The sequence below is a fragment of the Microtus oregoni genome, unplaced genomic scaffold (genome assembly GCF_018167655.1).
Source record: "Microtus oregoni isolate MIOR12 unplaced genomic scaffold, Mior012 000070F_ref0000104, whole genome shotgun sequence".
NCBI lineage: Eukaryota > Metazoa > Chordata > Mammalia > Rodentia > Cricetidae > Microtus > Microtus oregoni.
In genome coordinates, this window is record NW_024543977.1 from 6,757 (window position 1) to 25,076 (window position 18,320).

Below are 18,320 nucleotides of genomic sequence, written 5' to 3' on the forward strand. Positions count from 1 at the left end.
GGAGGAGGAACACAGAGTAACTTGAGGTTGTGCAGCCACTGTTGTATTGATCCGATGACTCGTATCTATCGGAACCGACATCGGGCTCGGAGAGGTCATTCCCCAGGTCCCGGCCCCGGGTGCAGTCGGGGACCCTGCGGCTTTCGGTGAGTCGGTGCCGACGGCGTCCTCTAGGCGGACGCCTGCGCCCCGTACCCAGTCAGCAGGGAAGTGACACCAGACAGAACGCGAGTGAGTCCTCGGGTACCAGGGCTTCCCTCTGCCTTCCTTCTATCACGGTTGTGACGTCATGGCCGGGCCCTACCGTTGCCAAGGGACGTCTGCGTTCCGGTTCCGGTCGGTTACCCCGGAGCTTGGGTACACAGAAGCAGTCCGCCGGAGGCCAAAGGGTCGCGGAGTGTGAACCCCACGCGGGGCGCCATGAGCCAGCGCCAGGTGCTGCAAGGTAGGGAGCTGTGGGCGGGTGCCCCGACGGGATGGCGCCGGGGGGTCCGGTTGCTCCACCTTGCCTCTCTCCCCAGTGTTCGAGCAGTACCAGAATGCCCGGACCCGGTTCGTACAGATGGTGGCAGAGCAGGCGACCAGACCTCAGAACGTCGAGACACTGCAGAATGCGGGTGAGCCTGAACCACGCCCGGCACCCTGGCCCCACACCTCATCCTGCATCCATCCTCGTCCTCCCACCACCCAGTGCCAGCCTCACCTGGTCCACGGTCTCCTTCTCGCTCCGCTGTCAGCCTCACTTCCTCGTCCCCTTACCAGCTCAACTTTTGGGAGGCTTGGGAATGGGCTTATGTGAGGCGACGTTCCTCCTGACCCTCTCCTCTCTGAGGGAACTTGTGGGTGAAGCAGAGGATGGAGGAGGCCTGGGATCATTTCCATCTTCGTTACAATCGGCCCCCCATGTGAACTGCCTGGAATTCATTTTCCCCGGATAGGAATCTACCCTAACCAGATCCATTTATCCCGACGCCCTTTCTTGCCACTCTTTGATCACATTCCCTTCCTAGAAGCGGAGAAATTTCAGGCTGCTTTCGTAGCTCTCTTGACATTAGTGGAAGAGGAGCAGTGTAGTATGCTTGAATCTTTCCCAAGAGATTCGAAGTCGTAAGGACCTGGCTTTGTGAACTCTACGAAGCAACCCTTTTCACCTCTTAGTCTGAAGTCTGAAAGAGAGGAGGGGGAGAGAGGAGAGTTCATTTTTGGCGAAACTAGTCTTCTTCTCTCTCTCTCTCTCTCTCTCTCTCTCTCTCTCTCTCTCTCTCTCTGTTTTTCTGAAGAGACAGTTATTCCCCCCCTCCCCCAATGGGGCAACAAGGACAGACCACAGAAAGAATTCCATCCTAGATGAACTTGAAGAACCAGTGAGTTTTTACTAAGCTTTATTAAGTGCAACCAGCTCACCAGCAGCTACACCACTGAAAATCCGTTTCTTCCTCAGCGACCTTAACTACACCTTAACTACTTAGAGGGTTTGGACTTCATAGACGCCTCCTTCTGCAGTCTTTATCTTTACCCACCCCGTGTGTGTGTGTGTGTGTGTGTGTGTGTGTGTGTGTGTGTGTGAGAGAGAGAGAGAGAGAGAGAGAGAGAGAGAGAGAGAGAGAGAGAGGTGTTGAGAGAGTTCCTGCTGGTAACCACACAGCTGCTGAGAGCTCAAGAGGGCACCAGCCTTGCTCAGAGGACAACTTTCTACAGGACCCACTGACTGAACTGTAATCTAGATTTTGCTCACTAGGTCTCAAGAAATCCCTAGTTTATAAGATGAGATCTTTAACACTAGTTTAAATGAACACATCATTAAAAATAAATTAAGAACACGACGTCATGGCCACAGCATTTAGACAGTCTTTGCTCTGGGTTTCTTTGAGGAAACATCTTCTCTCCTCACTGGAGTTTGCTGTTTGTGGTTGAGACAGGGAGCCATTTAGAATGAAGAAACTATGTTTTTAAAAAGTCTTTAAACATCTGTGATGTAGGTGCAGTTGCAGGGAATAATGCAGTCCTCCTATCTAGCGCCCTTCTGGGACATTTTTTCAGAACTTCAGCACATGTATGCTGACACAGAAATTCCTTGATCCCAATTCACATCTTCCCAGTTTGTTTCTCTTGTTTTACTGTACAAACTTTTGCTTCAAGACCCTCTGTGATAGTCAGGATACTTTGACTATTACAAACTAGAGGAATAGTGTGTGCAAAAGCCATGGCGCCTGGTGGTAGTCAGAGGACAGCTTCGGAGGCCAGGGCTCTCCTTCCACCTCATGGCTCACCTCATGGGTCCTGGGGATTGATCCCAGGTTGTCAGGCTTGTCAAGGACCTTCACCCACTGAGCCATCATGCCAGCCCTCGAATTGCTCTTACAATTGTGACCACTTCCTGCTGTCCCCAACCCCTGGGCAACCACGGAACTAATATTTGTTTCAAAAATGTTGCCATTGTAGAACTCATTTTGTTCTATAATTGTGTCATGTAGATTTATTTTCTTTATTTTGTGTACAAACATTACATTTATTCGGACGTTTTACATTTTAAAAGCAGTTTATTTTTTCTCAGTCCTACTCACTGTACTCTGTGAATGAATGCTTATACTGTTTACAAGGATTTACTGCTTGGGCAATATGTACACAAGCAAAAAATACTTTTTAAATAAGAAAACATTTAGAAAAAATTAATTCTGAAATATTTAAATGTATATAATAATGAAATACAGAGTGTCTTTTAGGATTTTAAAGGCAGGTTCCCTTTTCCCTAAGGGTACAAGGTAGAATACATTGTGTTTTGTTTTTTTCTTTTAAGACAAGCTTTCAGCTTTGGTGTCTAGGTTGGTCTTGAACTCCCTGTCTCAAGTGATCCTCCTGCTTTCTTCTACCAAGTAACCAGGGTTATGCTCCAAATGTATGAGGAATTTAATTTAAACTAGCTAACTATGTGATTACCAATCTACAAGAGGCACATGACTCAGACCTGACATTCTACACTTGCTTTTGGCTTGTGAAGAAATAAATACAAAAGAGATTATGGTAATCTTTCAAAATGAAATACTTTTGATTATCATCTTAATGTCATGTTAAGGGTTTTTTTTTGGGGGGGGAACATTTTAAACATACTTAAGTTTACTAAATCTGATAATTCTTTTTAGTAATTTAAAATCATGATTATCCCTGCATGTATATCCCTTTAGTTAAAAATAACCTACAAATTTTATTATGGAGCCTTTTATTCCTTACAAGTCAGTAAGATTAATAGATATTTTCAAGAATATATATTCTTGAAAAAAAAATCAACATCGATTTAAACATGCTTTTGAGTGTGGTTGAATCTCATATTACAGGCAAGCTTTCATCAGGCAAGTGCTTTCTCTTTGATATGTGTGATATGGATGCATTTTACTTTTGACTTTGACACATGGACAATGTATCTGGCATACGTACATTTTATTCCCCATCTCCAACATAGTCTTTAATTAGACATACAGCATAGATTCAGGACTATAGGAGAAACATTTTCCATATAGGCACAATGAGAAAAGCATAATTCTCTTGTTAATAATTTTAAATCATTGTATGTGAAAGGAATATTAAAGATGAAGATTATTATGAACTTTGATGTAAACTGTTTAAAGAAGTTCTCAGTTTCCATCTTTAGGTACTAGTGGCCATTAAATAAGTGTGAAACTTGTAAGCCTTTGAGATCTCCCTGGGAACCACCAGGGGAATTTGAAGGAAGCTAGCCCTGTCAAATCTTAACAGATAAATCCCTGGAGGTGTGAGGGATAAGGCTGATAGTAATTTAAGCCGGTCTCTTAGGATGCTTTAGGCTTCTCTTGTTCTAAAAACGTCTTATCAAACCAGAGCTCTGTAAAAGTATACAGAGAAAAGTCTAGATACCCCTAGATACTGAGAACCAAGGTAGCAGTTCAAAGAATTGGATTGATAATTTGCCTGGATCAGGGCAGTTCCACAGAGCATTGTGGTTTACTGACTGAGAAGCAGGAGGGAACAAGAGGTGTATTTGCTATCTGTTGATTGATTTTAAGTCTATGATGAACACTTTATCCTTTCATTTTGGCTTAGGTCATACTTCATATGAAGTTCTTTTTCAGTGGAGAAAAAACTGAGATATCTGCTGAACAGTTGTGTTGGTCCTAGGAGAAACCTGTGCTATATTCTGGAAAGAATGTTGGCTTTGTCTAAGAGCCAATGGGATGGCCTATGAGGATACAAGCTAGGATACTCTAGTTTACAAAGAGGAGTGCTGGCTTTGCCATCTGCCTTATGCTTCCTGCCATGATGATCATTCAATGTTAATTTTTGAAGATTTATCTAATTTTGTGTATATGAGTGTTTTGCCTGCATTTATGTATGTATGTGCACCATGTGTGGAACTGGTACTCATGAGGATCATCTGGAACTGGAATCATGGATGCATGTAAGCAACAGGAGCTCCTAACCACCGAGTCATCTCTCCAACCCTCAGTGTTAAATTCCCGGCTTGTTTGCGTTCTTTCTAAAGTATTGGTATTGTAAGTGTGAGCATCTCTAGAGAGAATAATCTCTGTCCACTCTTCTAAACGTTCTGTTTTATGCCTGTCAAGACAGTCATTGCCAAAGAATGTGTGGACTACATTGTTTTCCCATAGAAATGTTTTTATAGCAACAGGCATCTTGTTAAAGTTATTCAGGCTGGCCTTGAACTCACTATGTATCGTAGGCTGCTCTGGAACTCATAATCCTCCTGCCCCAGCTCTGAGTGCTGGGATACCATCACTTAGGCATATAACATGAAAATGGTTTTTTTAGAATACTAAAGTCTAATTTTAAAATGAAATAGATATCTGTCAATGAAGACATTGGCCATCTTGTTGAATTTATCAAAAGACGTAGTTATTTATCCTACAATTACTTGTTATTTATTATGTCAAGGTAGCTACTCTATGTGATATTTCTGGTAAAAATTGTTCCTCTTTATTTTGTAAAATATTCTTGCTCTTCTCTTGCTGACGGAAAACTATTTAGTCCTCAACCGCAATACTAGCCTGCATTTCTGATTTCAGTTATCAATCAGCTCCCCAATACAAAGCTATTGTCATCATTTTAAACATACCATTTTGTGTGAGCTATGGATTGAACCCAGGGCCTCTAACATGCTAAGTATATAGTGTACCATGTATACACATCTTTTAAAGTAAGCTTTCTCTAACATGCATACAAAGACATTAAACTGTCTAAATAGTTTAGGGAAAGTAGGTGAAATAAAGAATTCTGTAAAGATTGTGTGTGTGTGTATGTGTTTGAACTGCCTCTCAAATATCTTCTCTGCAGATATTACCCAAGAATTATGTAGTAGAAGCAAGTCCTTTTGCTATAGCTCTTTTAACTTAACATTCTGTCTTCTCCCTAATATTTTAATCATCCAAAATTAAATAATCTTATATATTTCATAAGAAACAACACATTAGTGAAAGGAGACAAGATAAAAGCAATTTTCAGCTGTCCACATGACTTTCAAATTACACAGAACTGTAATCATTTGAATGATTCTTTTCAGTATGGTGTGATTTTTAAGGGGTGGAACAGTTTAAATGGCCAATAAGTGTTCCTTTAAGTTTTAAGAATATATAATTACATTATTGCTACACCTAACATTGTATGCCTAATATGAAAATAACTACCAGCAAAATATTTTTTTTAATTTTGCTTTTAACTAAAGTTTATCTGGAAGAAGAGAAAGTTGTACACTAATTTGCACAGTGGATTCTTTTGCTATTAGTGAACATTTATTGCATGTACAGGTATCAGATGGACACTGAACATGCACACTGATCATGAAAACATTAAAAGGATCAATTTTTGCTCTTCTGTGGCTTATTTGCCAATGGATATAGATTATAATATGTGATATATATTACAGTTATATATTACTATGTATATCACATAATAGATAATAACTACATATTACTATTGTTATATATCTATATATTACTATTTATTTGAAGGACACCTAAATCAAGATTTGGGTATGAGGGGTTCTGTATTATGGGATGCATCTTGCTGTAGGTATTACCTCTGTTGAATTTTTGAAAGTTAGTCAGATGCAACTGCTTTTATGCAGAGGAAACATTATGTGTAAAGACAAGAAGGCACAGGAAAAAGTGGTGCCGAGCAGAAAAGGCCAGTGTTGAGGTATGGCTGGAGCTTGGGTGCAGGGGCCAGGTCTGGAGTCAGTTGAAGCTGGAGAGGAAGAAGGCCTACGTGCAGAACTGGGGTTTCTCCCGAAATAAAGGCAAAGCCATCTCAAGGCTTCCGGTGGGGGAATGTTTGTCTCAGTGCTGTTCTTGGGAATGTGGTTTTAGGTTAGTGTGGAGAATAGTTCAGCAGGGGTTGATAGCAGGAAGAAGAGCCTGTTCATGCTGCAGCGGTTGGGTTGGCTAAGAGCCCTGGAAGGGGGAAGTGCACAGGATGCATTGAGTCAGAGTGGAGGGCAGGGCAGGTGAGGACAAAGATAGGCTGAAAGATTACTCCCAGAAGTCCTCTTGCCTGAATACACCTGGCACCGGATAGAAATGGAGGGCACACAAAAGCAGAAGGATTGTCTCCTCCTTCTCTAACTGTGTAGGACTGAGTGTCTGATGCGGTGAGCTCCTTGGAGACAGAGCGGAGCTTAGGAAGGCGAGCTGAGCCGGAAAGAGGTTTAAACACATGAAACTTACAAATTTATTTGAAAACTATAGGAAAGCCCATTTAATGTTTCCTCATGTAGTTATAAACATGTTCTAATCACTTTCTCTCCCATATAATACAATTTAATTGAAAGTAGCTTTTTTTTTTTTTTTTGATTTTTCGAGACAGGGTTTCTCCGTAGCTTTTGGTTCCTGTCCGGGAACTAGCTCTTGTAGACCAGGCTGGCCTCGAACTCACAGAGATCCACCTGCCTCTGCCGCCTGAGTGCTGGGATTAAAGGCGTGCGCCACCACCGCCCGGCTTGAAAGTAGCTTTTTGTTTGTTTTTTTGAAACAGGGTTTTGTTTGTTTTTTTTTTTGTATAACAGCCCTGGCTATCCTGAAATTCCCTCTGTAGACCTGGCTGGCCTCAAACTCACAAAGATTCACCTGCCTCTTCCTCCTGAGTGCTGGGATTAAAGGCATGGCTGGAAATAATTTTTTAATGTGGTGTTAGGGATTGAGTCCAGGGCCCTGCACATGCCATCACTGAGCGACGCATTCTACTCTGAAATCACTTGTGTGTTCTCTTTTGAAATCTCATGGACAGATGGTAGTTGATCAAGAGTGAGATGGATACACTAGAAAAATTAGGGGAGCTTTCATTTGATATAGTGATCATAGACGATAATTATAGCAATGCCAATGGCAGAATAATATGAATGAAACAGACTGAGCCCTTTGGTGTCCTCTGTAGACTTAACACTTGAGCCCCTTTTCATTGGCTAGTAGACTATGACTGATGATAGGAGAAACAGAGAAATAGGCCGGTGTTGTAACTGGTATCTGCCTCAAGTTTGAAATGAGGATTTAGTGGGTTGCTATCTGCTTGTTTCTTAGGGAGACACTTGACACATGATAAGACTGAGTTTGTTAAATAAGAAATACATTTGTAATATCTTCTGCTGGAAAAGAACGCTTAAAAGAAATCCCACACTAGCTCAGAATTGAGAATAATAGACATTGGATTATGGGATACGCACACGCGCGTGCGTGTACACACACACACACACACACACACACACACACACACGGTTATTTATTTAGGGGTAGACTCACAAATCAGAATCCTCTGCTGAAATGGAGAACAGAAACCGAATCCCACAGCTGGAAAAGAGGCTTTACACATGCTTTACATCGGCATAAATAGTATAAGAGGCCACACCCCAGTGGGCGGGTAACTACTGGTTGTAGAATTTTTTACAGCACCTCCCCCTTTTGTTTAAATAAGAAAACTCTAAGCCTAAGGCAAAATTATATACAATAAGAACAAATATATTCGATAATTATCCTATCCTAACTAGTTTAAGTCTTGTATAATAAATAACTTGGCCAAGTCATGAGAAGAAAGTCACTACAACTATCTAGTCTTCAATCCCATCGAAGACCCGAGAAGAGCCTTCCTTCTCAGAAGAGTCAGTAGATGTTCAGTGAGTATCTGTGACTCTGTCCCACCTTCCCAAGTCTCCCACTTTGGCAGTGACACCAGGTGTGCCAGTCCTCCACTCAGTGCTGATTCACGATGAAGCACCAAGATCTCAGAATGCCTTACAGCCAGTGAGAATAAATATAACAGGTAAAAATGGTCAAGTTTGCTCCTGACAGTTTTGTGAACCATTCGCCATCACAAATACTCCATGTGCTAACTGTGCGTTTTGGAACTTGTTCTGACTTAAATGGTAAGACATCCTGTGTTGTAGGGGCCATAACAGCTTAAATCACAATAAGCTTTGTAACTAGAACAGCACAACTAGTACTAAATTATGTATATACTAAAACTATGGCAAATTTACTGAAGTTTATGAATAATCAAATGCACTTTTAGTGGTCAGAGGTAATAATCATAAAGGTCAGAAGAAACTGAATGAGGTCCTGAAGGTCACAATTTTTAAAATGCAAGACAGACTTAAAAACAAACTGTGTGTGGCCTTTGCTGCTACCGGAGACCATGTTGGTGTCCATGGCCTGTGTTACCACGGAAGGCCATGTAGATGTCCATGGTCCATGCTGGCCTGTGCTACAGACAAGGGCTGTGTTGACGTCCTGGTCTGTCCTGCTGCTGAAGGCCTTATTGAAGTCTGTGGTCCATGCTGCAGCCAGAGGCAATGTGATGGCCATGGTCTGTTCCTGCAGGAGGCCGTGTGGATGTCTGTGGTCCATGCTCTCACCAGAAGCCAAGTGGAAGTCCATGATCCATGTTGCTGCTGCCTGTAAAGGGGAAGGCAGCAGCTTCTTTTGCAGTGGTACTGATGGCTGCAGACCCATAGCTGAGAATAAGAGATGTGAGGATTGTGTTGTGGGATATTTGTACATTGTGTGAAGCTTGGGAATGTGGGTGTGTGTTATCTAGACTGCTTCTGTAGGGAACCCTGAGAAAACTGGGAAATGGTCATGTCCTGGAAGAATTAGCTGTATTATTTTTGTTCAGTCTCTGTGTAATGGGAGAACATGAGGGCTTATCAGAAGTCCTGGCTGGAGTGTGTGAACCTGGACTATCTCAGCTTTGAAGTTGTTTTGGATGTAGAATTTTGAGGAAACGGCAGCAGACACATCCTGAGAAGCTGGATCACCTGGGCTACTTGGCCTCATTGGTGTTTTATGCTTTTTTCTTTCTGAACGCACACAGACTTATATGTATCAGCGTTAACACAAGTATGGAATGTGTGGTGTGCACCTATGAGTAGGTGAAAGGCATCTGTCAACTTTATAAGTCTGTATGGACTGTATCACCAAGCTGTAATATAGCTCTCCATCTATGTTACATGAAAGGATGGCATACAAGTCATGCGAACTTTGTACCCAACAAGATTGATTTCAGAGCTGTTCCTGTGTTGAGGGATCAGAATATGTGTCACCTGCCCTGTAGCCTTTCTTGGCTTTCCCCCTCATGTCTGCAGTCAAGATCCTCAGGAGGTCTCTCCAATCAAAGCTGATTTTTATTAATTTATAAGAGAACCATAACTTTTTGTTTTCTGTGGAAACAAATTCATAAGCTCTCTCACAATATACTTTATGACGTCCATTTTGCAGTTAAGATGTTCTTAAAGTATATAGGTTTAGCTGGTGCACACCTTTAATCCCAGCACTCAAGAGGCAGAGGCAGGTGGATCTCTGTGAGTTCAAGGCCAGCCTGGTCAAAGAGTGAGTTTCAGGATAGGCTGCAAAGCTACACAGAGAAACCCTGTCTTGAAAATCCAAGTATATATATGTGTGTGTTCCATAATCCAATGTCTCTCAGCAGCTATTGTTTTTGTGTACATTAGAATTAAAAAAATTCAGAGTCAACAAAGCATCATACAGGATGTTATACACCCTGTTATTTTCCATCTTTATGTGGCTTATTTTTATACTAATTTGCTATCTCTTTAAAGACTTTATTATTTTTTAACTATTTATTTATTTTTGTTTTTTTAGACAGGGTTTCTCTGTAGTTTTGAAGCCTATCCTAGGACTTGCTCTGTAGACCAGGCTGGCCTCAAACTCACAGAGATCCACCTGTCTGCCTCCTGAGTGCTGGGATTAAAGGTCTGTGCCATCGCTACCTGGCAACTATTTATTTTTCCTATGACTGTCTATACCCATTTTTTCTTTTTTCAGCATCTAAGCATATCTTTAAACATATTTTACCTTTTTTAGAGGTTTTCTGTGTCTGTAGCTGGCTTCTCTAAGTGCCTGTGGCATTCTCTGACTGTGTGAGACAAATCTTAAGCTGCATGTCAGCTGCCACGAGGCTCAACCTAGCACATGGACCTGGCGCATGGTGAAGTCAATGGCTGGAGCCGCAGCTCTGTATCTGCTGAGCACTGGCTTGCCTGAGAGACTGCAGGACTAGGAATCCACATCTGGCTTCTCGTCCAGAACTTTTCTTAGCTCTCTCAGGCCCTATGTTTGGATAGCTGAGCCTCCATATTAGATGCCATATATAGTCAGATTTTTCTTTGGGCAGTCAGCTCACAAATAATGACATGAGACTTCTTATTAATTATGAAAGCTCTCCCTATAGCTTAGGTTTGTTCCTAACTAGCTCCTCTAACTTAAATCAACCCATTTCTATTAATCTATGTTCTACCATTTGGCATTACCTCTCTTCCATCTTGTACCTCCTGTTTCCTCTCTGTGCCTTCTGGCTTCTCTTACGTGCCTAGATTCCTTCTCTTACTTTCTCCCTCCAGCCTGTACCTCCTGCCTGGCTATTGGTCATTCAGCTTTTTATTACACAATATTATCACAGAAATACACCATCAACAGTGTACAAACATCTCACAACATTTCCCCCTTTTTGTCTAAATAGAAAGGAATGGTTTTAACTCTCACATAGTAAAACTATATACAAAAAGAACAATTATCAGAGAATTATAGGTACAATGTTTAGTCCATCTACATTTGGCAAATTAGGAGAAAGTACTGTGTTATCTGTCCTATCTTAGTCCAAACTACTTAAGTTACTTTCTATCATAACTTGTATTACTTTCCTAAAAAAATATCTTTTAAACCTTAAAACCTCTAAAACAACTTAAGCTTTTATGCTTTTCAGCCTTAAAACTTGACAGCTCTTATGTAAGTTTCTTTCCTGAATTTGGTAACAAGGAAAATTGTGAAACTATAACTATCTAGTCTTCAATTCTACCAAGGACCTGAAAAGGACATAATATTACCTGAATAAACAGGACTTGTATAGCAAACAACTTCCAAAACTACAGAAATGACAGAAATAGCTGGCTGCCTGAGCAGTCACCCAAAGTTCCTCTGCAACATTGGGGCATCCAGCCTGCAGGCCTAGAGTATCTGACAGATTTTTCTGTGAAGCAGGAATTTTGAAGGCCTGTCCTACCTTGTCTTGTCAAAGTTTAGTAGTTGCTTTCTTTTGTGTTCCGCTTGTCCAGCTTGGACAGCATACTGTCAGCAGTCAAGGCCAGGGCATGTTTTATTTTATTTTATTTTTATTTTTCAGCTCACTTTTGCCACAAAGAAAGCAAACTCCATATGGAGTTCTTTAATGCCCATCTTCTCTGAAATAGACTGGTGCTGCCAGGACTAGAGCAGACATGTCACTCTATCTTGAAAAGCCCCTTTTTTACTTAAACATTTTAAATGCCATATTATGTAGGTCTTTAAGTGTTTAAAGACCATCTATCTATTTAAAATATATTTCTGTTCAACCTTGAAAACATACCTAACATGACTATAAGTTTGATTGTTATAGATGATTAACTACCAATCTGTCTTTAATTATCCTAAATAGCTTTCAAGGACTAAAACTTTACATTACATTTTTAAATGAGCTACATAGCTACAATACCTTAAACAAGAGTAGTAACATATATATAGTATAACAAAAATAACCTTAAATATGTATTGATATACAAAAATCCATACCAATGTAAAATATTTTAGATCAATAGTTGTTCAAAAGTAGATTTGACAATCCACCCTTTTATTCCATCATTTTTATACTATATCTCCCCCTTTTTTTCCACTCAGAAAGAGATCCCTGGATCTAATCTCCTTTGTCTAACATGACCAATAACAACTTGTAATCAACCTTCCAAAATGATGACAAACAATTATAACCCATCAAATAACCAAAAATCATCCTCTAGGCTATAGGCCAAGCTTTCATAATTAATAAGTCTCCGTGTCATTATTGGGAGCTATCTTATGGGACAGAAAAAGACTAATCATAATTCTGTGGCAATCTTTCCCCTGCCTCACAAAAGAAAAGAAAAGAAACAGTTTAGACAGAAAGCTATTGAAAGAAAACTCTTAAAAATTGTGATAAGGATGCTGAAGTATAGTTCTCCATAGTTGATGGCTTCTGGTAGGGTGGAAGTGGGGAAGGACTCAGTTTTCTTTAAGGACCCGGCCACAGGGAGTTTGACCAAGCTCTAGTAAATACATGGGTAACATAAATTGGATTCTGCTTTTATTGGGGGAGTCATCACATTGGTGACAGTGGGTGGATCTGGGAGGACTGGAAAGTGAGTGTGATTGGTTACATTATGTGAAATTCCCAAATAATCGATAAAATATGTAAACATGTAATGTAGAAAGAAAAAAAAAACAAGTAAGCATTAAAAGGGCAAATTGTTATAAGAAAATAAAAACAGTGAAGGAAATGAGAGCCTGTTATATATTAATCACTGTTGTGAAATAGTTTCAGTAAAATATAGCCACTTAAATATAATAGCTTATAGGAATCAAAATTACAAACCTATTAGAGGAGCTAGAGAGATGGCTCAGCAGGTCTTGGGTTAGGTTCTCAGGACCTGCATGGTGGCTCAAAACCATCTGTACCTCCAGTTCCAGGGAATCTGAAGATCCCTTCTAGCCTCCTTGGGCTCGTACATGAACATGGTACACATACATATACCTAGGCACACAAATGCACATAAAGTAAAATTTGAAAAATTAGAATAAAAATTAATAACCAGTTGTATTATACTAGAATATGCTAACAACAGGAAAAAGTGGATGGGTGGCTTTTGGACCAGAGTCAAGGGTCTGAGTAAGCTGCATATTCAGAACTCTGCTGGGTAACTTGAACAGACCATGCCTACTCACATAAACAAGAGGACATAGATCATGTATGTCAGGGTGGCCGCTGTGCTTTTCTACATATCCAAGTCCCTTTCAGGGGTGCCATTTGCAGCATGATCCAAGGAAGTGGTGCCCCCAGGGCTTATGCAGTGCACAGCTTGAATAGCCATCCCCAATGGGTTGGGCATTGGTACAAATCTTCAGTGTGCTTATTTCTTTACCTCGGTAGCAGTAAGCGCTGCAAACAGAGAAATGGCTTCCCACGGCACTGCCAGTAACATTAAGGGGACATGGATTTGGCCTGCAGTGAGACTTGATCTTGCTCCAACCAGTCTTTCTAGATTTATCTCTTGCCTCATGAACCTTTTCCAGTCTTGTAATTCAGGGTAATAGGAATTTAGCAGGACTCAGAAACCAGGCTTCCATCCCTCTTCCTAGCCAGAAACAGCAGTGTTGCTTACCCCTGCTGCCCGCTCTATTGTCTCCTTAGGTCTTCCAGTTTTCCCACGCTGTGTGCCTTCAGTTCCGCACGCAGCTTCCTCCTTGTTTTTCCTACTTGCCGTCCTTTCTCCCCATTGTAGTCAGAGAGATTTAACATTTGATTCTGTTGCTACTTTACTGCCAGAATAAAGTTCCAAGTATTCAAAACAGTCAGTAGGAAACTTCCAGACTTCATTTCTGTTTTATCTCAGCCCCTTTCCTCCTGTCGCCTTCCTGTACTGTAGTCACCCTGCATTTGTGGCTGTCCTTTGACCTGTACAAGTACATGCTGTGGCATACATGTGTCCACACATGGACTACACTCAGACAGACAGATAGACAGACAGACAGACAGACAGACAGACACACACACACACACACACACACACACACACACCTGTAATAAAAAATGAGCAACTAAAATTTATTTTATATTTTCCTCAGTCAAAATAAGTAAATTTAAGATAGTTAAATAAAGCTCGTAACAGATACCTGAGCAACAATGGATGCCCCCTTTGCTTTTCCTTCTCTTCTTTTTTTTAAAGGTATTGAGGGGGGGGGGCAGAGAGAGACAGAGAGAGACAGAGACAGAGAGGGACAGAGAGGGACAGACAGAGAGAGACAGAGAGAATGAGAGAGAGAGAGACAGAGACAGAGACAGAGACAGCGAGACAGAGAGGGAGAGAGAGAGAGAGAGAGAGAGAGAGAGAGAGAGAGAGAGAGAGAGTAGTGCAGCACACAGGTGAGACCAGAGGACAACTTTCAGGAGTAAGTTTTCTCTTTCCACCATGTGGGTCCTGTAGATTTAGTTAAAGTCCTCAAGTAGGTACTTTTACTTGTTTAACCATCTTGCTAGCCTTTTTATTTTTATTTTTTCTTTCTTCTAGAGACAGGGTCTTGCTATGCAGTCCAAGTTAGCTTCATCACAACTGGGGAGCAAGTTTTCAAACATTTGAGCCTGCGTGGATATTTCAGACCCCAGTACTTCTGCTCAGAGGCAGAGGCAGTGCTCCTAGTGTGAGCATGAGCCGCATGCTATGCCTTTATTTATTTAAAAAGACGTAACCTCCCTGTGCTGCCCAAGCTGGCTCCAAGTTCTATGCTCAAAGGAGACAATTCTTAGCCCTTGAATAGCTGGTTCTATTTGTGGGCCCCACCTTGCCTGGCTAAAAGACTTACTGTGACTGAAGTAGACCAAAGGCCTATTAGCAGACCTTTTAAGAATAATATTTTTTTATTACAGTGATAATTTTAAATATTATTATGACATAGCTTCACATGTGGCAATACTTAAACAAGAAGTAAGTTGGGTGTTGAGAATACATCTTTCATTCCTGCATTCAGGAAGCCTCTGAGTTTATCTCTGTGATTTCAGGGCCAGCCTGGTTTACAAATCAAGTTCTAGGACAGCTAGGCTACCTAAAGAGACTCTATCTCAAAAAAGAAATAGTGGGCCAGGCTGCCCCTGAAATCACAGAGATTTGCTTGCCTCTGGGATTAAAGGTGTGTGCCACCACCGCCTCACTAAAAACTACACATATGTCTATTTGGCTTACACTTGTACATTGCTGTCCCTCACTGGAAGAAGCCAGGACTGGCTCTCAGGGCAGGAACCTGGACCCAGGAGCTGATGCAGAGATCACGGAGGTGTGCTGCCTATTGTCTTGCTCCCTGCAGACTGCCCCGCTTGCCCTCTTACAGAACCCAGGACCACCAGCCCAGGAAGAGCATACCCATAACTGGCTGGGCCCTCCCCATCAATCACTGATTAGGAAAATGCCCTACAGCCAGATCTTATGGAGGCATTTCTTTCTATTTGGATTCCCTCCTTTCAGATAACCCTAGCTCATGTCAAGATGACATAAAACTAGCCAGCACACTGAGTGTCCTACCATTGAGGTACATGTTCAACCCCAAACTTATAATTAGAATAGTGAAGTCTCCAAGCCTGTGTGAGGTAAGAACTCCTCTTGGTAAAGAGACGTGCCTGGAGATGGTGCAGATAAAGCAGAAGCTGTGCTTTAGGAGGCAGACACTGGGGCACCATTTGAAAATTTATTTTCTTCTCTAATAAAGTTACCTTTCTCAAGGTGATTTATTGAATACAGTTATTCAAACCAAAGTATATCACACTGACTTTTCTATTTTCTGTAATTTTGGAGGTTTTAAAACTTGGTATTGATGCAACTGTCTAAAGTAAGGAATGTAGGAATATTATGATATGGCAGAAATACTGACATAGAAGGTTAACTCTGACTTGGGGCAAAGGAACAGAAGAAAAGGAATTATCAGTCATTCATTGGCTTTGCATTTTTAAAATGATTTATTTGTGTGTGTGTGTGTGTGTATGTGTAGGTATGTATATGTGTGTGTGTTGGTATGTACACTTAAGTTCAGGTGCCTGAGGAAGCCCCAGAAAGCAGTCCCCTGGAGTTGGAGTTATGAGTGTTGTGAGCTGCCTGATATCACTGAGGACTGAATTCAGATCCTATAGAAGAGCAGCAAATGCTCTTAACCTTTGAGCTACCTCTCCAGCCCTGGCTTAATAGTTTATGAGCCAGATGTATTTAAAAAATGAGAAAAACATAAAAGGAAGAAAATTTTTTTGACTCTGTGGACTGGTGAAATAAAAACTAAAAATTTCCAAAATCGGGAAATTTGTAGTTGGTTAGTCATAACTAACAAGCCATTACTAATAAAGACTTAAAATTAAATTAAATATTATAACTCCAGATAATTCATTTTAAGATTTTTTTATTAGTTTTAAAGACAGGGTCTCACAATTTGCTATGGAAACCAAGCTGGTTTAAAACTCAGAGAGATTCTCCTTCCTCTGCCTCCCTAGTGCTGAGATTAAAGACGCGCACCACCATGTCTGGCTATTTTTCACATCACTAACAATTCAGAGTTCTTGTAGTTTAATTTAAAATACAATCCAATATGAATAACAAACTATTAACTGTTTTCTCAATTACATATTTCGAAATATGTATGCCTTCACGCACATATCAAAAAGAGAAAAGAAAAAAAGAAATACCAGATCCATCTGGAAAAAGAATAACTTGAAACTACATTGTGGTTCTTAAAAACACTATTTTTTAGCAACTTTATGGTTGTGGTCTCAAGAATGCATTCAGTGTGCTTCTTCACTATTTATGTTGTTGACGTCGTTTAATAAAGTGTCACATATTTATTATAAGTATGTCAAGTAATATTTGACAAGTCAGCCCAGTGAAGAGATGGGCCAAACAATTAAGTAAACATATTTGCAGTAAAGACAGAATGACCAATAAACACATGAGAAGGTGCTCAGCGTTCCTGGCCGGGGAAATGCACATCGGCCACAGTGAGCAGTGAGCAGCCGAAGCCCGCGCTCTAGATAGCCGCCACATACAGTGATGGGGATGCTGTAGGTTCTGAGCCCCTTGTGGTGTAGCTGCTTTGGAGACAGTGGGTCTTAGCTGGTGATGGTCAATAGCACTGTAAGCACACAGCATATTCATCATATACTTAAAAACGATGAAAATGGTGTCTGTCCATTGTGTTTTATCACAGCAAAACAAAACAATGAAGCGCTAAAAAGAAATCTTTTTTTAATATCCAGAAACTTTCCAGAAATAACCCATGTCAGCATTTGGTAATTATTTCAATTCTTTACTCTGTGCTTTAAACTGTCTGTTGTGAGACTTCTGTCGCTGTCTCTTTAGAAAGTCTAGATAAAAGTACCAACAGCATTCATGAACATGGGGCTTGGTTAACACAGGCCCTGAACCACATGCAAGCAGGCAGCCTCTCCTGTGCAGGCAGCTGTGGTCTTAGAGAGCATGGTCGAATCTGGCCAATTTAAACGGAAATAATAACCAAACGACACCGGAAAGCTAAGAAGATGCAGGCTGCATAATTAAATACATCTTGACAAGCATAGCTGTTTCTAGCTTGCACTATTTGGCAGTGCTATTTTTGGCTTGATTTCATGATACTGTAGATGCTATTTTTTCCCTTTCAAATATTTCTAAATATAAAATGAGACAAGAATATTTGCCAATATTCAAGTTTGTCTATCACCAGAATATTCTTTATTAATTTTTTTTTCTTTTTGGTTTTTTGAGACAGAGTTTCCCTGTGTAACAGCCCTAGCTGTTCTGGAACTACCTCTTGTAGACCAGGCTGGCCTCGAACTCACAGAGATCTGCCTGCCTCTGCCTCCCAAGTGCTGGGATTAAAGGTGTGCACTACCACCACACAGCCCATTATGTTTTTATTTGCTTGTTTTGTGTGATGTGTGCGTGTGTGTATGTGTGTGTGTGTATGTGTGAGTGTCTGTGCGCTACAGGGTACATGTGGAGGTCAAAGGACAGCTGGGTTCTCTGCATGTGGGTCCTGGGGATGGAACTTGTATTTAGGCTTGGGGAGACATCTTTACTTGCTAAGCTGCTGATCCCCAGCAGGATTTATTTTTAAAGAATAGATGTAATGATATTGAGTTTAATAAATGTATATGTTAAATAACATTTAAAAAATCAAGGGGCACTTTGCCCCAGTCTGAATGCTGTCATTATTTCTTGTGACTTTAGACTTAGCAGT

The 18,320-nt window shown here is 40.9% G+C and overlaps 1 protein-coding gene across 1 annotated transcript in view; it reads left to right on the forward strand.

Moving 5' to 3' along the window:
* Nucleotides 1-202: 202 nt before the first annotated feature.
* The window catches only part of LOC121440735 (sperm-associated antigen 6-like), a 52,770-nt gene continuing 34,652 nt past the window's right edge, over nucleotides 203-18,320 (forward strand). The window contains exons 1-2 of the mRNA XM_041641580.1: nucleotides 203-445; nucleotides 522-617. Of these exons, the coding sequence (XP_041497514.1) occupies nucleotides 421-445; nucleotides 522-617 (121 nt within the window). The 5' untranslated portion in view covers nucleotides 203-420. The remainder of the gene's footprint in view (nucleotides 446-521; nucleotides 618-18,320) is intronic.